Source organism: Phyllopteryx taeniolatus, chromosome 11 (genome assembly GCF_024500385.1).
Source record: "Phyllopteryx taeniolatus isolate TA_2022b chromosome 11, UOR_Ptae_1.2, whole genome shotgun sequence".
Classification (NCBI taxonomy): domain Eukaryota; kingdom Metazoa; phylum Chordata; class Actinopteri; order Syngnathiformes; family Syngnathidae; genus Phyllopteryx; species Phyllopteryx taeniolatus.
Window position 1 is genome coordinate 1,873,104 of NC_084512.1, and position 22,079 is coordinate 1,895,182.

The following is a 22,079-nucleotide window of genomic DNA, read 5'->3' on the forward strand; positions in this document are numbered from 1 at the left end:
GTATACTATACTGGCCATATGTCACACAGTGGCTACACTGAGCAAAAGCAGCTGTAAGTAACGTTATGGTTGCTAAATGGTTGTGCACTGAACTTGTCAGCTTCGTAATAAACAAAGCCACACATTCGACGGTGCTCATAATGAACACGGCTCTCTTTATGCTAGTAAAGTAGACCAATGTAAATCTCACTGATTTGCGCTATTTTAATTTCACCTTTTTCTCTCGGGTCCCACGAAGTGGCGGAGAGAAAGCTCAGTGTTACAACGAAGGAGTGCTCGCCTTGCATTTCACTATGAAATGCATCCACACTTTCATCATGTTGTCTTTTTTTTTTTAATCTTCTCAATTCAGCGTCCCATTGCATCTTCCTGCTCCTAACCGAATAGCTTCACTTCTGCATCCACGCATCGGTGATGTAAGCGCGTTGTGTGACATAGGGCCCTGCGTGCGTCCATCTCCGCGAGTCTCCGTGGTAAAGCTGTGATTCACAGACCGACCGACAGACAGAAGCGTCATTGTGCTTGCGCCGCTGGCTGCTTGGGTACACGTGAGTTGACTATGTGCTGAAAACATGCAACAGGTCACGTGACGTCATTGCCCCAGACAGCTCCGTTTGTAAATATTTTGCCTTTTTTCGATCTTTGCAGTTAGTCGTTGTGTGCATTTTAGTTAGGGATAGTTAAGAATATAGTGTGTTTCCTTTATTAGTCATTACGAAAACAAAGGCAGACTAAAACTCTACACTTATGACATGCACCGTGACTGAATCAAGTGGCTTGGTTATTGACTTGCCTCGTGTTCCCAAGCAGCATAGCTTGTTAATGATAAATATCTGTTGTCCAAGCAAAAATAGCATGTTTTAATATCAAAAGCATATTAAGCTCTGGATCTCGTAAACAAAAAGTAACTATTGGCACGTATCTCATAGTCACTGTAATCTGACTACTCATATAAAAAGTAATGCGTTAGATTACTTATGATGTCACCAGACCGCATTTTTTGAATAACGCATTACCACCATCACTCACAGTATGTTACATCATCGAAAGAAATATGTATGACAGAATGTTGCAATAGTATCATCACATTGAACAGTTTTAAACAGCTACAGATAGTGTTTTCAAAATGGCACCTAACCGTGTGGTCGCCTCAGTTACCTGCTCTCTAGTACCGTCTATGTTTTTGTGTTTTTTGTTCGTCTTTGGAGACATTATGCGACTCACTTACACAAGGGAGGACTTGCTAAACATTAGGGAGTCTACCCCAGACTTTCTTTCACTAACTTTCACAAATCCGACGATGCAGGGGGAAATGAGCAGGAGTGCAGGTCAAGCCCCAAAAGAGAGGATTCCGAATACCGCTCCCGTTGATTCACCTCGCACATCTACGCTCCCTACCCATCAAAATGGACAAGCTTCATCTTCTCACAAAGACCAGTAAAGACTTCGCACATTCTGCCACGCTGTGCTTCACGGAGACATGGCTTTGTGAACGCGTCCCCGATGGCGCCGTGATGCTTCCGTGCTTCCAACTATACCGAGGAGCCTGCATCACGGAACACTGCAGCCCACACTTGGAGTTGCTGTTTTTGAACTGTAAGTCATTCTACTTGCCGCATGAGTTCGCTTCTTTCATACTCGCTGGTGTCTACATTCCTCCTCAAGCTAACACAAATGCCGCACTGCTAACACTCGCTGAACAAGTCAATGAAATTGAAAAAAGCACCCAGATTTACCCCTCATTATTCTTGGGGACTTTAACAAAGCTAAACTCAACCACGAACTCCCTAAATACAAGCAGCACATCAACTGTCCTACCAGGGAAAACAACATTCTAGATCACTGCTACACCACGCTAAATGACGCCTACCGTGCTATCCCCCGTGCTGCTCTGGGCTCACCTGATCACTGCTTAATACTTAATACCAACATACAGGCAAAAACTTAAATGTGCAAAGCCTGTGGTGAAAACAGTGACAAAGTGGACCAGTGAGGCAAAGCTTGAACTTCAAAGCTGTTTAGACTGCACAGACTGGAGTGTCTTTGAAACTTCAACTGGCAGCCTGGATGAATATACGGACATTGTCACATCCTATATCAGTTTCTATGAAGAGGTTTGTGTACCAACAAAGTAATTTCGCACGTTCAATAACAACAAGTCGTGGTTCACTGCCAAACTTAAGCAACTTCACCAGGCTAAAGAGGACGCCTATCGAAGTGGGGATAGAGCCCTGTATAATTGAGCTAGAAACCCGCTGACTAAAGAAATTAAGAGAAAAAAGAGAAATTATGCAGTTAAGATAGAAAAACAGTGGTTTTGGATAACAGTGTAATTAACTTTTGAAAAGAATACGTCGGAAAAGTGAATGCCTCCGTTTACTTCCGGTGTAGTTCGACGTACGTTTAAAGTTACAATCAAGCTATCTTTGTCTCGTATAGGGCAACACATTTTTTACATTCATAAATTTTAGGAAAAGTGATGAAAACCCTCGATCAATATCAGTACTTAGAAGGCTCGCGACAGTAATAAAAATGAATAGTTCTCGATTACAGCGGTTTTACTATTTCACTCAAACACACAAAATGCACAGCAGGAAGTGGAGTTTTAGAGAAAGTTTAATTAAATCTACAAGGGAAAGCTACAGGATAAATAGTGCAGAGGGACTTTACTACAAAAGGGTACAGATAAACATTCGTAAAGAAGGCTGAACTCGTGCCGTAAGGGTGGAATGAGGATGTGCGGGGAGCGATGCTAGAGCTTGGAATTTCTGTGACCGTTAGCATAACCCAATTTCTACTTGGTAATCAGCGAGGTGCACTCAAGTGGGGCAGAACAAGATTTAGGCAGGCTAAAGGTTCGGCCGGGGCTAGATCGTTTCGGTGCGCCTCCCGCACATCATGGGGAGAGATGGGGCTTCCTGGCTGGGAGCCAGTGTCTTCGGCAAGCAGAGAAATTAATTCCCATCTTTTGCATTGTCTTACACACCATGGTTAATCTATGCAATGAGAGTTTCAGCCTTATTTGGTGGCTCATAACATTTAATGCCCGTTTGTGTACATTTCTGTGTTTGTTCTGAGGTAAACACAATCATATTTACAAAACAGATTTAACCAGCTAGAGCGTCTGCCTCACAGTTCTGAGGAGCGGAGTTCAATCCCTGGTCCCGCCTGTGTGGAGTTTGCATGTTCTCCCCGTGCCTGCGTGGGTTTTCTCCGGGCACTCCGGTTTCCTCCCACATCCCAAAAACATGCATGGTAGGTTAATTGACAGCTTTAAATTGCCCGTAGGTGTGAATGAGAGTGCGAATGGTTGTTTGTTTGTATGTGTCCTGCGATTGGCTGGCAACCAGTTCAGGGTGTACCCCACCTCCTGCCCGTCGATGGCTGGGATAGGCTCCAGCACGCCCGCGACCCTAGTGAGGAGAAGCGGCTCAGTAAATGGATGGATGGATTTAACCAGCAGACCTGTGGGAAAACAGTCATTAGTGACAATGATATTATGATATACACTGGGAGCATTTGTGCAAAGGCCGTAAAATATCAAACAGACATTTAAATTTGGTGAAAACTGTGGGCACTAGTCCCTGGCTTGTAGTTACTCTCAAATGCCAGCGGCTGTCGTCCGCCCTCCACTAATGAGCTCAGAGCATCCGGTGGGACATTAAATAAATATGGTTCATTGCACGTTATTTGAGTTCCTGAAAAAGGCGGGAAATAGTAATTCCATTGTTGTCAATCTGTCTTGAACAGTCACATTTGAAAGCAGGGTTACCAAAACGCTTGGTTCGGTATATTAGCTATGCAGAAAAAGGTCTTTGTTGGAGAGCAATCTGTCAGAATGGCTGGGGGGTAGCGACTGTTAATTAATTTCTGGTTCAGTTGATAAGAAAACCAGGTTTCCTGTGTCTTGATGAGGGACAGAAGAGAGGAATGCAGGGTTATCACCCAGTGGGGTTGCCGTTGACAACGTGTTCCATTGGGCGTATTTGCTACACAGTTTACCGCTAACGACTCTACATCAGTCTGGTGTGGATTACAATCGCTAACCAATTACAAGCGACCATCCCCCCCAAGCAGAGAACAATAAAGGATTAGCTGACGACTTGAACACCTTCTACTGCAGATTTGAAAAGGAAACTATCACACTCCATACCCACCCAGCCGCACCACCGACAACCATCACACGTGTGACTGCCCCTCCTGCGTTGACCATCCACGGACAGGATGTGAGACTTCAAACAACAAAAGATCAACAAAGCGGCAGGTCCAGACCTTGTGTCCCCATCCTGCCTCAAAGTCTGTGCGGACCAGCTCGCTCCAATCTTCACACAGATCTTCAATAGATCTCTGGAACTGTGCCAAGTATCATCCTGTTTCAAACGCTCCACCATCATTCCAGTCCCCAAGAAACCTACAATCTCGGGTCTGAATGACTACAGGCCTGTCGCCCTGACATCTGAGGTCATGAAGTAATTTGAACGCCTCGTGCTAGACCATCTCAAGAGCGTCACAGGTCCCCTGCTGGACCCCCTGCAGTTTGCCTACCTAGCAAATAGGTCTGTGGATGACGCAGTCAACATGGGACTGCACTTCATCCTAGAACACCTCAACGGCGCGGGGATCTACGCGAGGATCCTGTTCATGGACTTCAGCTCTGGGTTCAACACCATCAACCCCAAACTCCTCTCCTCCAACTTCTCCAGCTGAGCATCTCGCCTGCCATCTGCCAGGGGATTTACAGCTTCCTGATAGGCAGGACACAGCAGGTGAGGCTGGGGGACACCACCTCATCTACACGCAACACCAGCACCGGGGCATCCCAAGGATGTGTCCACTCTCCGCTGCTCTTCTCTCGCTACACGGACGACCTCAAACTCCTGAAGTTTGCAGACGACACCACAGTCATTGGCCTCATCAAAGACGGTGACGAGTCTGCGCATCAACAGGAAGTGGAGCGGCTGGAGCTGTGGTGTGGCTGAAACAACCTGGAGCTGAACACACTCAAGACTGTAGGGAAGATTGTGGACTTCAGGAAACATCATTCGCCACAGAAACACCTCACACTGTCCAACTGCCCTGTGTTAACCGTCGAGACCTTCAACTTCCTGGGAATTACAGTTTCTCAGGACCTAAAGTGGGAGACCAACATCAACTTCATCCTCAAAAAGGCCAGCAGAGGATGTACTTCCTGCGGCTTCTGAGGAAGCATGGGCTGCCACAAGAGCTGTTGAGGCAGTTCTACATAGCAGTCATCGAATCAGTCAGTCCTGTGTTCATCCGTCACAGTCCAGTTTGGTGCTGCCACAAAAAAGGATAAACTCCTACTGCAATGGACAATCAAAACTGCTGAAAAAATTGTTGGTACCCCCACTACCGACCCTTGAGGACTTGCACACTGCCAGAACTAAGACAAGAGCATGCAAAATCCTCTTGGACCCTCCACATCCTAGTCACCACCTCTTCCAGCTCCTTCCCTCAGGTAGGCGCTATCGAACAATGCAAACTAAAACTAGCAGACATTCCAACAGCTTCTTCCCTCTTGCCATAAACTTGTTAAACAGTTAATTTACTTTTCCATTGTAACATGCCGCCAATTTTGTCTTAAGAATTGTTGTCACATCTCTGTCGGGCCAATTTATGCATTATTCGTGCACTCACTGTAGTAGTCTCGCGACACTCCACTACTTGCATATCTTTTGTTGACCAATACTGGCCACTCATGTGATTAACAAATATCTGCACCATTTGCACAATCAACATTGTCCCAGATTATCACACTACTAGTGACTTTAAACTGCATACATTTCTTGAAGTCTCTGAGCCATTTGCACAGTGGTCACTGTACCAGACTCTTGTTCTATTAGTCATTTCAAACTGCTCTAAACTGCTAGAGGACTTGGTATAATTTGCACAATCGGCATTTCCATATTACTGATAACCTTTTATTCCTCAGTGACTGTGTTTCTAGGTCTCAAAAGTATTCTCAGTTAATTGACTGTCTGTTGTCGAGCGGCTCCAACTACCGGAGACAAATTATTTGTGTGTTTTTAACATACTTGGCAAATAAAGATGATTCTGATTCTGATTTTACTGATCAGTACCATTGTCACTCGTATAGTACAAATATGCTACATCATAAAATTAAACAAATAAACAAGAAACTTGCCATACTTTTATGACTAATTGTTGAAATCAAAGCTATTGCACTATAGCATGAAGACAAAATACAGTTTTGGTGATTAGTAACTATTGTCGCCAGTGGTGGTTTTTGATATGGGCGCAATGGGCAGCGGGCCAGGGCGCATTTCTCCGAGGGCCGGTATGAAAAAAAACAAAAAAAAAACTTTATGAGCAGCTGTCCACAGAGCCCATAATCATCTGAAGGCTTCGCTTGACACATTACAAGCGATTGGCTGACAAAGACTCGCGTCATAACTTTTTAGCACTTCGGTGCAATTTCTGATTGGCCGACAGCTAGCTTAGCAGTTGGCAACGCGCACCAAAACGTTGGCGCTCATCTCATTTTGCAACTTCCTCACTCCTCTGTTTTCATGTTAGTGGCATCGAGGAGATGAGAAGATTGACAGAGGAGCAGGGGGGCATGTTGAGGCCATGTTGAGGGGGCAGGGACGGTGTGAGTGTGTGTGTAATGTGCGTGCGAATGGTTGTTTGTTTACATGCGCCCTGCGATTGACTGGCGACCAGTTCGGGGTGTAACCCGCCTCCAGCGCGCCCGCGACCCCCGTGAGGATAAACCGTACGTAAAATGGATGGCTGGATGAATACACACGCACACACACTCATATATATCTAGTTTTAACATGCAAATATACCTTGAAATAACATCAACTTCACATCACGACTTGAGAAAAGATATTGTAAAAAAACCTCACTTTAAATATACTCACAAGATATTGTCTTTTCCTTTCCAATTTTTTATTTTTTTATTTTTTTTTGTTGCTCCAAATGCGTTCTATCTCGCAGGTTCCACTCAAGTATTGTGACATGAGCAGGAAAAAAAAAAAAAAAAAAAAACACCCAATGTCGAATATGATTTTATGTGCAATGACGTGTTGTGCGTTTGCCGCAGCCTAATGCGGTTTTCCTTTGCACTCGCTCCCCCCCATAGCCCAAAATGTCAACTTCCCTTTGTTTGTTTGTTTGTTTGTTTGTTTACAATGGCTTTCGAGGCGTCCCCTTCCTACTACTGGGGGCGTTCTCGTCGACTTTTTTCCCCTCTGGAGCATCAGTAGCACAGAGCCAGCCCGCGTCCGGTCGGTGCGAGTCCTTCTTGCGGTATTTTTTTTATTTTTTTTTTATTATTATTTTTTTCCTTCCCTCCGAGTGGAAAACCAACCTCGGCCAGTGGACGCCACAGCGGCCAATTAAGACTTCGCGAGCCGTGTCGCTGTCGCTGAGGTTTCGTCTGCTGTGGCGTTGGCGCGTGCTCGTCTCGCGTGACCAGGAGGACAGAAAAACAGGTAGACAACTTGGGCCATTTGTCTTCCCCCCCCCCCCCCCCTCACCCCACGCACCGTTACGTTGGGCTGACGGGAACCCTCTGCCGCTTCCTCTCCGCGTCCGGTGAGCTCGTCAGTAGGGACATATAACATATTTGAGAACGTAAGTGGGCCCGAGAGCCTCGTCGAAGTGTGTTATGGAGGAAAATGTAGAAGAAGAACAGGACAAGCCCAGATGAGCGGAGTAATTTGACACAACCGACTCGCTGGTTTTATTGAATATACAGGCGCTATATTTCGGTATTTGGTTAATGTCAGCAAGTGTTGCTTCAGTTATTACCACCGGGGATGGCTTTTGAGCAAAATAAATGGCAGGAATGCTCATACTAGCGTCTGCGTAGCTACGTTGAGCTGTGCTTAGCCCCGTTGGCTCCGTGAACTGTGTTTGTACTCCTCCGCCGAAATGCCAGCCCCAGGATCCCGCGCGAGTTAGTGCGGACACCGACGTGATGCGTGATCGGCGTTGACACGCGTCGCAGTGTTCCCAAATAATGCAATGCCGGGTGCTTGCGACCCTTGCCTGAATCTCAACCGTCATCAGATGGTTCTGAAAAATGAATAGAAAAAAAAAAATAAAAAATCATATCGTGACGTATGCTCAGTGGACAGAAGTATTGGGACACGTTAAGGCCGTGAATTTCAAGAAAACGTTGCAGCGGGGCACAAAACAGGCCTTACCCAAACTGCTCCTGCAAAGTTGGAAGTACAGAATAAATTAACCAGCTGTCTTATTTGCATATTCTCCCGTGTGCATAAGTCATAAAGACGCGCAGGCATTCCCTCTCATGTCCGGCGGAGCACGCGTTCCATCAAAGACTTGGCGTTTCCTCATCCGCACCCCAGAGGCGACACATCTTCCAAATGGTTTTCTATGGCAATCGCATGTCTCAGGGAAACTCCACTTGGCAGTTCTCGAAGCCTCCCCGTGTTCGCCCGGTACACACGGGGGGGGTGTGTCGGAAAACCAGCGCACTTTTACGACACACGGGCCGAGTGCGTAAAAAGGAGACTTGGGCGCAAACGGGAGAATGTGGCCCAGAGTATGCAACACCCACAATCATAAACGGTACCACACTGTCAAATGCATACCTATCTGACAATGTCAATTAAAACTGGACATTTATATCTTTTAGAAAGGCGGAAGAATACAGGTTGTGTCCAAGTGTCTCCTTTTGATTTGACTTAACTCTGTCTCTTCCCTAATGTGGTACTCCAGATCAAGATGTCTGCCAGAGGGGGGAAAAAGAAGGCCACCAAGCTGTCCCGCTCAACCCGGGCAGGGGTCATCTTCCCTGTTGGCCGAATGATGAGGTATCTGCGCACTGGCACACATAAATATCGCATCGGCATGGGGGCGCCCGTCTACATGGCAGCGGTCATCGAGTACTTGGCAGGTAGGATGACAGCACGATGTCTCTATTCATTTCTTTTCCAGTGTTTCTGCAACGCCTTCCATTTAAACTTAACTTTGGCTAAATAGTAAATGGACTAATGCATTGAGATTTTTCTGTGCCTGTTCATCTTCGTATCTGCGGACTGCCATTGGACAATATCCTCTATTTTACATAAACCCTAAGTTTAATTTTATTTTCTAAAATGTAATGAATTTGTAGGTGCACATCAGACTTTACACCGATCTGAGCGGTATCGGCCGATAATTTGAATTTTATGCTGATCGGCTTCAATGTCATAATTCGCCGAGCCGATCAATGACTCGCGAAAGACATTTACTCCGTGTCGCCATCGTGTACAGAATATTTCACCTACTTTTAAGACAATACGGCTTACAAGCAGGCCACAAAGCGTTATGTAGCCTAGCAAGCTAGTGCTAGCATGAACGGTTGTACGTAAACATGCGGCGTTTTGTCGAATCATGCTCTAAAGTTTTGGTGTATGTGAAGGAATGTAATTACAATAAAGTAATTTTATTACAGTAAGTTAGCCCCCATTATTTCTGTCATGTTGTAATATTGGTTTAACCTGACTGATTAGAATAAATGATCAGAATAGAGAATACCTTTGTTGAAGAGACTCATTACACAGTACACAAGTATATACAGTAAATGAACAAGTCATTTAAATAGACACATTACTCCATCTTGTGATCGGTTACCGTTTTTTTGTAACTCGCTGATCGGCCCCAAAAACGTGATCGTGTAAAGCCTAGTGCACGTGCAGTGGAGTAGTGAACACTCAGCTCAGGCCCTCCTGTGTCAAGTTTGCTTGCGTGCTTGTTGGGTTTTCTGCAGAGGCTCGTACTTCCTGCCACATTCCATGTTCGGTAGATTGAAGCCTCTATATTCTTCATAGGTGTGCATGTGAGTGTGAATGGTTGGATGACCTGCGACCGATTGGTGACGAGTCCAAGGGTGTACCTTGTGCATTCTGAAATTAGAAAGACCCCTTTCATTTTTTTAGACTCATGCTTTATTCTTATGATTTTCTTTTGTGTCATAGCATTCAAATCTGTTGTTTTGAATTGTTAAGACCACCGCATCGATAGTCCGCATTGCCCTGTAAGAGTGACACGAGGCAAGTGTGGTATAGGGCCCAAATGCAGCACGCCGAGCCACTGGAATGGAAATGACTTAAATAATGGCTTTAAGATCAGCTGTGACGGGTCACTTTAAAGCCAGGATACAGAGCATTCAACCTCACAGTTGAGAGGTTGGCGCCTTGATGATTGGGAATTTTTGTTGGGCCAAAGTCATGTAATGCTCCGTAATCCACAGATAGCAGGGCAGGAATGCTTACACATAATTCTTGTCTTAAATCCCAATTCACAGAGAGCAGGGCGGGGAAAGTTACACTCAGTTGTCTTTGTAGCAGAATCCCCAACAGCCACGGCGACTGGGACACAAACGCGTTGAGGCAAAACGAGGTCGGAGGCAGAAGGCTGGGCAAACAGCCACAGGAACAGGCAAACTTGATATGGCAGAACACGTGGTCGAAAAGTGGAGTGTATTCATGGGGTAGGCTTGAAGCGTCTTGTGTGGATGGCTTGTCAAACACTGGCAATGATGATTGCATCATCAACAAAGCCTTAACTAGGGGGTCTAGCTGACTGTGGCTGACATACTGTGATTGGCTGACATGGCAGACTGTGACAGAGAGAATAAGTGTTGGCTCATCTTTTCTACAACTGTTCCTAAGAGAATGGGGATCACAAAGCGAAGAGTACATGAGTTCAAATGCAAATTAACATACTGTATGTGTCATGGATTTCCACTGTTTTCTCTCGTAGCTGAGATTTTGGAGTTAGCCGGAAATGCTGCGCGAGACAACAAGAAAGGCAGAATAACTCCCAGACATATTAAGCTGGCTGTGGCCAATGATGAGGAGCTTAACCAGGTAACTACATTCTATGAGCGGCTTTGGATAAAATGAACACATTATTTTAAACTCAAAAGTACTTTGTAGTGGTAAGATCCTAATGCAGCTACAACCCCAATTCCAATGAAGTTGGGATGTTGTTTTAAACACAAATAAAAACAGAATACAATGATTTGCAAATCATGTTCAACCTATATTTAATTGAATACACTACAAAGACAAGATATTTAATGTTCCAACAGATAAACTTTATTGTTTTTAGCAAATAATCATTAACTTAGAATTTTATGGCTGCAACACGTTCCCAAAAAGCTGGGACAGGGTCTTGTTTACCACTGTGTTACATCACCTTTTCTTTTAACAACATTCAATAAACGTTTGGGAACTGAGGACACTAATTGTTGAAGGTTTGTAGGTGGAATTCTTTCCCATTCTTGCTTGATTTCCAGCTTCAGCTGTTCAACAGTCTGGGGTCTTTGTTGTCGTATTTTACGCTTCATAATGGGCCACACATTTTCAATGGGAGACAGGTCTGGACTCCAGGGAGGCCAGTCTAGTACCCACACTCTTATACTACAAAGCCACGCTGTTGTAACACGTGCAGAATGTGGTTTGGCATTGTCTTGCTGAAATAAGCAGGGGCGTCCATGAAAAAGACGTTGCTTGAATGGCAGCATATGTTTCTCCAAAACCTGTATGTACCTTTCAGCATTAATGGTGTAAGTTACCCATGCCATTGGCACTAACACAGCCCCATACCATCACAGATGCCGGCTTTTGGACTTTGCGTCCATAACAGTCTGGATGGTTCTTTTCCTCTTTGGCCCTGAGGACATGATGTCCACAATTTCCAAAAACAATTTGAAATGTGGACTCGTCGGACCACAGAACCCTTTTCCACTTTGCATCAGTCGGGCCCAGAGAAACTGGCGGCGTTTCTGTGGGGTGGGTGAGGTTGATAAATGGCTTTTGCTTTTCATAGTAGAGTTTCAAGTTGCACTTACGGCTGTAGCGCCGAACTGTATTTACTGACATTGGTTTTCTGAAGTGTTCCTGAGCCCATGTGGTGATATCCTTCACACATTGAAGTCGATTTTTGATGCAGTGCCGCCTGAGGGATCGAAGGTCACGGGCATTCAATGTTGGTTTTGGGCCTTGCCGCTTACATGCAGCAATTTCTCTAGATTATCTGAACCTTTTGATGATATTATGGACCATAGATGATGAAATCCCTAAATTCCGTGCAATTGTACGTTGAGGAACATTGTCCTTAAACTGTTCGACTATTTTCTCACGCACTTGTTCACAAAAAGGTGAACCTCGCCCCATCTTTGCTTGGGAATGAAGCTCCTTTTCTACCCAATCATGGCACCAACCTGTTCCCAATGAGCCTGTTCAGCTGTGGGATGTTCCAAACAGGTGTTTGATGAGCATTCCTCAACTTTCGCAGTCTTTTTTGCCACTTGTCCCAGCTTTTTTGGAACGTATTGCAGCCATAAAATTCTAAGTTAATGATTAGTTGCTGAAAAAAATAAAGTTGATCAGTTTGAACATTAAATATTGTCTTTGTAGTGTATTCAATTAAATATAGGTTGAACATAATTTGCAAATCATTGTATTGTGTTTTTATTTGTTTAACACAATGTCCCAACTTCATTGGAATTGCACATGTGCAAGACATTTGTTTATGCTCTGTTCCAGTTCCAGTTCCAGTTCATACTCTGCATATAATGATAAATTGAGGAAAAAAACTACAATGCAGTATAAAAAATAGCTTTCAGTATGAGTTGGTTCAATGGTAATGTTTGCTAGCTTCTTCGGGGCGTGACCATATCAAATGGAGGAGTGCTGCCTCGCATTCACCCAGAGCTTCTTTCCAAGAAGAGAGGAAGCAGAGTCAAAGTGGACAGCCAGGCATCCGTCCCCGAGAAGCAGGAATTACGCTCCAAAAGCACCAAAGCCGTCAAACCCTTGAAAAAGGTTAAGGGCAAACGAGGGCGAAAGTCAAAGGTTGGTCGGCAGAGTGTGTGCACTAGATACAGACAGTAGCTACCTCGGCAAAGTTTGACTTCATATGTAACACTCTGTAATGGTTTTGGTTAAGGTGTAATTTGAGTTTCATTGAACTGTTTTTGTTTCTCCACATGGTGAAGCGCACGGACAACGACAAAGAATCTGTACCAAACTCCACGGCGGAAGATGGTCCAGGAGATGGATTTACCATCCTCTCAGCCAAGAGCCTGTTCCTTGGTCAAAAGGTAAGACAGTAAGCCCTTGTTTATCGCAGTGGTTACGTTCTGGAAAACCCTGCAATAAATGACATTTGTGAACTCGTTATTTATTATATTATTGCTGTATTTAAATTTATACATGAATGACATGAGCAACAGCCCATGCAGACATGGTGTGAACAGGCCATTTCCTGCCTTAAGCACTGGGCCAGTTCCTCACACTGACGGTCCTGGCTATGTATTCAGAGAATCGCATTGTGGCAGCCCAGTATTGATTGCGATGATGTTTTTAACGTCACTACTCTAATTGTAGAAAATGAAGCTGAACGTTGCGCTCTACTTGCATTGTTCCTATCAATATTTTTGTGTGCATTCGCTCTTCGCCGGGCTAAGGTTGTTATTTGTGAATTGATTTCATGAAACTGACTGTGGCTTGTTTTTAAACAGTGGCTTTCTCGTCATGTTCTTTGTATCCTCAAGCAATTTGGCAAGTTACCAAATGTATGAGTTGAGATTACTCCGTAAGGTTTCTTACTCTACGAAAAACAAAAGCCCGATTTAAACTTATGTTAGTCATTGCCGCCCCATTAAAATCATATAGCCAATAAAGCTAACTGTATCCGACATGTGCAAGTGACAAACTGCACTACACTGACCTGTAAAGATAATAAATAATAAGTAATGTGAACTGCGAAAGGCACATTTCTTTTACTTTGGGCCAATATCATGTCAGCCATTTCATTATCGCTATTACACAAAGTGGTACTCATACTAAGCTGGTGATGGTTGGGAACCACAGCTTTCTCTTACAGTGACTGAAATCGGCAAAATTGGAACAATCAAGGTGGATGCTATAATTAACCCAACAAATGCAGAGATGGACCTCAAAGATGGCGTAGGTGAGGAGGCAGCACTTTGAAGACATGTTTCGGCCTTCCATGCACTCATCTGATTTGTGCTGTATTGCTGGCAGGCAACGCTTTGGAAAAGGCAGGAGGCCAAGAATTCCTGGAAGAAGTGAAGGAGCTACGGAAAGCACAGGGACCTTTGGAGGTGGCATCTGGTACTGACCGCGTCGATCTTTTATCCCTTTGTCCGTACACTGATGTGTGAGGATAGTGTGTTAAAACAGTGTTCGTGTGTTTTGCTGCCGGGCTGTGCCTACGGTTGTGAAGTGCAATTGAATTTAAAGCTTTATTCTGCGATTCTTGACGCCCCCTGGAATTCCGCATTACAACAAAACGTTCCGTCGCTACGATATGACGTAGGCTGTCCCGAGTCCAGCACGTACTGTTTGTGCAGCATTAAAAAGTGCCTCCACATATCCAATGGCTCAATGTGCCCGGGGGAGAGGGGTCGCGTCCCGGACATTGAATACGTTTGTCGGCTGTCGTCCTGCTCTTCTTCCTCTTTTCTCATCTTGATCGTACTTTTCGTGTCATGTCTCCGGACCTCGGCTGTATGTCACTGGCGATTGATGTCTGTAGGGAGATTCAGGAAGTCGCGGCAGCCGGCTACGAGAAACCCTCCACGAGAGGACGAGAGGGGTGCCGGGTCGTGACCACCCACACAGCTGCTGGTAGCCAACGGCTCCTCGAAAAGACGGAGATGTTGTTCATTGGCCGCCATTTTTATTATTGTGTTCATTGACACAGTAATTATTCTATGACTATTTCATGCTACAGAAACTCAAAATCATATTTTAGTGAGTGTTTTACAACTCCGCTCCGCCCATTGCTCGGCAAAATGCCTCATTTCCAACTGCACCAGCGCGGGAAATGAATCGGGCATTCACTAAATATAAAAAAAGAACTACTGAAGCAAGACGTTAGAGGAGCTGACGGGCTTATCAGCATTTTGTAATCTCTGGTATTGGCATGTTTGAAAATATTTACAAAAAATAGTCAATACAAATGGTAAACATACATTTCATGATTGGCTGACTGAGATGATGGAAGTCTGGTATTGGCTCTTAATGCTTCCGCGCACTGAAGGGCATAGCTGAACTCGACTGAACTGTCACTCGTGCGTGGTGTGGCATCTGTTTTCACGAGTGGCCAATCGATTGGCCACTGGTTTTTCTGCGCTTCAAAATTGGAATCGCCGGAACATACTGTCATAGATTACAGACAATCAAAATGCACATAAGCTTTACTCGCGCTAAAAATACATTTCTGGGCTTCAAATGAGTGAGACAGAATGGCCGCCGTGCCACCCCCAAGCCATATCAATAACGTGCTTTTTTCAAAATGTATTATATGAGGGATCCTCGGTCCATCCTGACATATGACATAACATTTTGAGTTTACTAACAGCGAACGGAATTAGAACACTATAGTTTTTCATACAATTATTTTCTGTAGTTAGGACTTTACTATTGTGTTAAGGGAGATTAGTGATGGATTAGGGCATGGTCCATTGTTGGTCCAAATTTGGACATCGCCACCAGATGGAGCGTCAAAAATTTTAAACGAGGACACTAAATTTTTCAATCAAAAAGCAGAAAAAAAAATCTATGTAAATTTAACAGTATTATTTTTATGAAACAGACTAATCCTTTATATATAAGAAACAGAAATGCTGGATTTCAATGTAAAACGTGTTTTCCCTATGCAGTGGCAGTGAGCCAGGCCAGTGGAATGACGGCCCGCGTCATCATTCACTGCAATTTTCCTCAGTGGGGGTCAGAGAAGTGTGAGGAACACCTAGAAAAGACCGTGGAGAACTGCCTCTCGGCTGCAGAGGAGAAGAAGCTCAAGTCTTTGGCTTTCCCGTCACTCCCTGCCGGACGGTGAGGACGCATGCGCTAAACTGACTTAGACATCAGCAACTTCAAACAGTTCTGGATGTATGATGGCTGGGCGTTCAATAAATGAGCCCAAGATTACCACAGTTCTTCAAATAGTGGCTTATAGACTACGGATTCACTGATACCACTTTCATGGAGACATGCAACTACTTACATTTGAGAACTCGACGATACAGCGTATTGATACTTGATTACCATTACAACTTGCTATTGTGATGAAAATGTTTCATTTGACCAAAAATTGTTCAAAAACAAACTTTTTTTTAAAAACATGGCATACTCAAATATAACACATTTTGGAGAAACAAATTGTCATTACTGACATTTTAACATCCCACTGCATATTTTTCGGTCTTGCCATTAATTTCACTTAAATGTAGCCTGTATCACAGGGTCTCAGTGTGATCACTAGGGGGCACTATGTAAAAAGAGTAAACACTTAAGAGACAAAGAAGAACATACAGTGGGTACGGCAAGTATTCAGACCCCCTTAAATTTTTCACTCTTTGTTCTATTGCAGGCATTTGCTAAAATAATTTAAGTTCATTTTTCCCTCATTAATGTACACACAGCACCCCATAATGACAGAAAAAAACGGAATTGTTGAAATTTTTGGAGATTGATTAAAAAAGAAAAAAATGGAATTTAACACAGCCATAAGTATTCAGACCCTTTGCTGTGACACTCGTATATTTAACTCGGGTGCTGTCCATTTCTTCCGAAAAATTGTTTGATTATACTGATTGGACTTGATTAGGAAAGCCACACACCTGTCAAGATAAGACCTTACAGCTCACAGTGCATGTCAGAGCAAATGAGAATCATGAGGTCAAAGGAACTGCCTGAAGAGCTCAGAGACAGAATTGTGGCAAAGCACAGATCTGGCCAAGGTTACAAAAAAAACGTCTGCTGCACTTAAGGTTCCTAAGAGCACAGTGGCCTCCATAATCCTTAAATGGAAGACGTTTGGGATGACCACAGCCCTTCCTAGTGCTGGCCGTCTGGCCAAACTGAGCAATCGGGGGTGAAGAACCTTGGTGAGAAAGGTAAAGAAGAACCCAAAGATCACTGTGGCTTGAGCTCCAGCGATGCAGTCGGGAGATGGGAGAAAGTTCTAGAAAGTCAACCATCACTGCAGTGGAGAGAAATGGTGAGAAATAAGATGATCTGGTCTGATGAGACCAAGACAAAACTTTTTGGCCTTAATTCTAAGCGGTATGTGTGGAAAAAAAAACAGGCACTGCTCATCACCTGTCCAATACAGTCCCATGTAAATGTAATCTGCCCAAAGCCTTCAGAACACCAAGTGCTGGCGTCAAACAAGTAAAACACACACGCCTTTGAAATGGTCTCAGCCAAGGGTATCAAACTCATTTTCACCAAGGGGCATATTGGTATTATCGGCCAAGTACAGGGATGTCCTGGACCAAAACCTTCTCCAGAGTGCTCAGGACCTCACACTGGGCCGAAGGTTCACCTTCCACCAAGACAATGGCCCTAAGCACACAGCTAAAATAACGAAGGAGTGGCTTCAGAACAACTCTGTGACTGTTCTTGAATGGTCCAGCCAGAGCCCCGACTTAAAACCAATTGAGCATCTCTGGAGAGACCTGAAAATGGCTGCCCACCAACGTTCACCATCCAACTTGACAGAACTGGAGAGGATTTGCAAGAAAGAATGGCAGAGGATCCCCAAATCCAGGTGTGAAAAACTTGTTGCATCATACCCCCAAAGACTCCTGGCTGCCTTAGCTCAAAAGGGTGCTTCTACTAAATACTGAGCAAAGGGTCTCAATACTTATGGCTGTGTGATATTTCAGTTTTTCTTTTTTAAGAAATCTGCTAAAACTCCAACAATTCAGTTTTTTTCTGTCAATATGGGGTGCTGTGTGTACTCCTTGAACGCTGGCAGCTCCACACATCCACCATCCACACACAGATGTAATTGTGAATATTACTCCGCCGCGGACGAATATGCGGCCTGAGGTTCCGCCTGTGCGCTCGAAGTCACAGGAGTTGACGAGACCAGAAAAAAACGTCCGCCGCTTCTGCTGTTAATAAGTCACGGTACTTTTACTCTGTTACAATGATCTAAATGCCTCTCGCTACTTTTATTGATCAATTATTGCTTATTTATCAACTATTTCGTGCGCGAGACTACAACTTCGACTTCCGCATCGGGCGCTGTTTGCGTCATCCGATTTAAGCGCGAGCGACGTTTAAGTCTAGTTCACCAATCAAATGACACAAGAAAGTCACATGCCCTGACACGTCGTCTTCCATTGGGCTTCATAGGTATTCACGCTAGATAAGCCTGCCCCACTGATCGTCGTGCGTACGTGGCGGCCATGTTGGGAAGGCCGTCGTTACCATGAAGGCAACGTTGCGCTACTTGGGTTTACATTTAGACGAACAAAAACAACAGCTTACATGTAATTTCAGCCCACTTATAACTTGAGAAAACACCGTGCAGTAAACACACACAACAACATCAGAATTTGTACATTCACATTTTATTTTGTATTCTTCTTCTTATTTTTAATTGATGTTCATGCTGTGGTAAGAAATCAGTCGTGGCCCCGGTTGCGGTCCCAGCGGAACGGCCAAGCGCCCGTAACATCGGCGGCAAGAGTTGATCCGCTAGTACATCTTGTATTAATTAGGAAACGCGCCTGCAATTATCTAACTAGTATACGGATGTTAATCTTAAATGTATTAAGCGACGGAACGCTGTTAAACGAACAGAAAAGCAAAAGAAAACAAAGCAAATTTAATTTTAATCTTAAATTTGTACATCAACATGTTCTCGAGCGGTGTAAGTAAATCTTTCTGCGTGAAGAATTATAATTTTTTTGCCTTATTGTACTCTTTAGAGTCTTTCAGGTTCCTTAATTTATGTTAAAATAAAAGAAAATTCTCTGCGGGGGCTTGGGGGATCCCCCAGACCCCCTTAAAGTTTTTTTTTGTTTTTTTGTCACCCTTTTCATGCCTCCGGTGTTTGCATGGCTGACATTAATGAGGAAAAAAATGAACTTAAAATGATTTTAGCAAATGGGTGCAATATAACAAAGAGTGAGGGGGTCCGAATACTTTCCGTGCCCACTGTAGTCTGGTGGATATACACGTAGGAAGCTCCCACAGATTATGCCCGATAGTGACGTCGAGGGCTCAATATTTGTTTGTGTGTCCACAAACGAACTAACAAAAAGAAAGTGCTCCTAATGTTTTTGTGTAATGTTAGAAGGATGTAGTCACATTTCCTTTTTTTTTTGCACGCCAGTCTGAGTCACGGTAGTTTGAGTATCTGCCGAAACCGAATCCTGATCCAATGCCTTAAGAAAAGTGTAAATTGTCTTTTGTTTGTACATATATTTTAATACAACTATCCCAACATGATACCATTTTATATGGCGATACAGCGACTGAAATAATTGTTTAACACGTCACCATTTTTCTCACGAAATCTACTTCCAAAGGTGCAATTGACCTGAAAATTTTACCAGATGTTGGGAACAACCCAAGTAATCCATACATACGAAGAAAGTAGAACAAATAAGATCAGAAATTAAGTTGTGTGTAAAAATGTGAAATGAAACAGGGTAAAAGTATTGAACACATGGAAAATCTATCAATAATTAAACAGCAATCCAGCCCCTTGTCTGCCAAGGAAACTCTCAACTGGTTTCAAAGAAAAAAAAATAAAGCTGCAAGAATGGCCCAGCCAATCACGTGACTTGATTCCAGTCAAAAATCTATGGAAAGAACTGAAACTCAAGTTCATAAAAGATCCCACGGAACCTTCAAGATTTGAAGACTGCTTGTGTGGAGGAATGGGCCAAAATCACACCGGAGCAATCCATGCGACTAGTTTCTCCATACAGGAGGCGTCTTGAACCTGTCATTGCAAACAAAAGGCTTTTGTACAACGTATTAAATAAATACTAGTTGGCGTGTTCAATACTTTTTCCCGGTGTCATTTCACATTATTACGCACGTATTTGTTCTACTTTCTTTGTTTGTATGGATTACTTGGGTTGTTCCCAACATCTGGTGAAATTTTAATGTCAATAACATCTTTGGAAATATATTTGAGAAAAATGGTGACATGTCAAATACTTATTTCAGCCGCTGTATGTCTCGTGCAGCTGTGGTTGATCGGATTGGGACAGCTCTAATTTATTTGTAGTTGATGCTGCATTAAATATAAAATATATATCGGAAATAAAGAAACACTGCAGACTGCTTAATGCGATGGGTGGAACATGCAAAATATTGAGTGCACCAGCCCGTTTAGCTAAATAGAACCTTGTGCTTTGTTTACATTTTCCCAACATGCAACCAACTGTAGTTCTGAGTCTTCATTGTGCCAACTGCCCTGACAAAAACCTCCCCCACAGGAATGGATTTCCAAAGCCAACAGCTGCCCAGCTCATCCTCAAGGCCATCTCCAACCACTTTGTGTCATCCACCAACTCCTCTCTGAAAAACATATACTTTGTTGTGTTTGACAGCGAGAGCATCGGGATCTACCTTCAAGAAATGGCAAAGTTGGACTCCAAGTGAGGATCTTAGTTGTTGATTTTTCTTGGTGTGTCTTGCCGATGGTGTCGATAGCTGATAACTACGGTGGCCTGGAAATGCAAAACAATATAAGAAATTGTGAAACACTTTTACATTTCAGGAAACACCTGGAAAGGGAACATCCCATTTCACAGACATTCTTAGGAATGCCACGCAAGACCCGCCCCACTTCAACATGATTGGCTCCTGCATCGCGGGAAGGGTAGGCTACGCAGATGTACCACCGAGATGTCCATCCCAAATATCATTTTTTTTTTAAACTAAGAAGTTTATTATGGTTAGGTTTAGGAGTTGGGTTGGGGTTACGGCAGTTTAGGATGAGTTAAGGTTCGGATTATGGAGAGTAAGGCTAGCGAACACCGAGCACCGCCGCCGAACCTGACTGAACTATGGCGCAATGTGCGTGGTTTGGCAACCGTTTCCTTGAGCGGCCGATCGGTCGGCCACTGGTTTTGACGCGATTAAAAATTAGAATCTCCGTTGCACGGCGTCTTCACATCCCATCTTACATTCAATTAAATTCAATTCCCCTACGCTGAAAATACATTTGCGGGTTTGCGAGCCGTGCTGCCGCGTTGCCTCGGCTCAAGTCCTAAATAGTACATAGAGCATCAAATGTTGTTTAACGTCAATGCTAAACTATATTCATAATGTATGTGTGTGTCGAGGAAAAGCATAGCTTGTGACCAGAATGTATGCAAGGTAGATCCCTCTCTCGGTACATTAAAAAAATTAATGGAGCCAGCAGCTTCCTTGCAAATATCCACATTTTCCCTTTTTATTTCTCGCCAGCCTCCTCTCTTTAACAACCTGCTTCTTCCTCAACTCTTAATCTACCATTTTATGGTTGAAGAAATGTGATCAAGTACAATATATTGTATATACAGCATCAAATGCCTATATAGGCTCGCTGTTCAGGGCGTCCATATATACGATCGCTATTTGGGATGGACATCTCGTTACATCTGCGTAGCCTACCCTTCCCGCAATGCAGGAGCCAATCATGTTGAAGCGGGGCAGGTCTTGCCGAGAAAGGGCGTAGGATTTCTAACGTCTGTGAAATGGGACGTTCCCTTTTCAGGTGCTTCGTCTTTTGTTAATTTGTTTTCTGAAATGTAAAAATGTTTCACTTCCAGGCCACTGTCGATAACAGTAGTGGATCTAAGTGAAATTAAGAGGGAAATGTGAGTTGAGTGGAAAGCTGTTGACCTTTATGTTGCTGTCCCTTATAGATTAGGTAATTTAAGTCCCTTAAGTTTGCCATTATGGTTGCTGTGTCACAGATGTTTTTACATTCCATGTACAAATAGAAGTTATTTCGTGGCTTCTGTAGTTTCTGATACACTAGTTACAAAAAAAGAAAAAATTTGGTTCTCATTCTGCTTTGAAATAAAATGTTTTACATCATTTGCTTTTGGGAGAGTCTTTGTAAAGTACTAGACACACTCAAGGTAGGAAGAATAATGGGTTAGTCTCACTCCAGTTGTCACGCAGACTTTTGAAGTTCCACTGTTTGTGTATGTATCTTGAAATCATTTGATAGTGACTGACTTCCACTGACCTAATGCATTACTGGAGACTTGTGGGAGTAATAAGACAACAACA

The 22,079-nt window shown here is 43.7% G+C and overlaps 1 protein-coding gene and 1 long non-coding RNA gene across 6 annotated transcripts; one reads left to right on the plus strand and one right to left on the minus strand.

Moving 5' to 3' along the window:
• Nucleotides 1-2,598: 2,598 nt before the first annotated feature.
• LOC133486060 (uncharacterized) lies at nt 2,599-7,134 on the minus strand. The gene is made up of 2 exons (XR_009790899.1): nt 6,909-7,134; nt 2,599-3,465 (listed from the first exon to the last, which is right to left on the minus strand). It is a non-coding gene; the product is annotated as an uncharacterized LOC133486060 (long non-coding RNA).
• Nucleotides 7,135-7,266: 132 nt separating this feature from the next.
• LOC133486059 (core histone macro-H2A.2) lies at nt 7,267-21,881 on the plus strand. 5 transcript variants are annotated; one of them, XM_061790669.1, is made up of 9 exons: nt 7,267-7,481; nt 8,737-8,914; nt 10,765-10,871; nt 12,666-12,863; nt 13,007-13,111; nt 13,884-13,983; nt 14,058-14,147; nt 15,701-15,875; nt 20,291-21,881. In XM_061790669.1, the coding sequence occupies exons 2-9, from the start codon at nt 8,743-8,745 to the stop codon at nt 20,454-20,456; spliced, it is 1,113 nt and encodes a 370-aa protein (XP_061646653.1). In that variant the 5' UTR covers nt 7,267-7,481; nt 8,737-8,742; the 3' UTR covers nt 20,457-21,881. The 5 variants fall into 5 exon arrangements, with proteins under 5 accessions (XP_061646653.1, XP_061646657.1, XP_061646654.1 ...); XM_061790670.1 differs by lacking the exon at nt 7,267-7,481 and adding an exon at nt 7,491-7,623; XM_061790671.1 differs by lacking the exon at nt 7,267-7,481 and adding an exon at nt 7,506-7,584.
• The last annotated feature ends 198 nt before the right edge of the window (nt 21,882-22,079 follow it).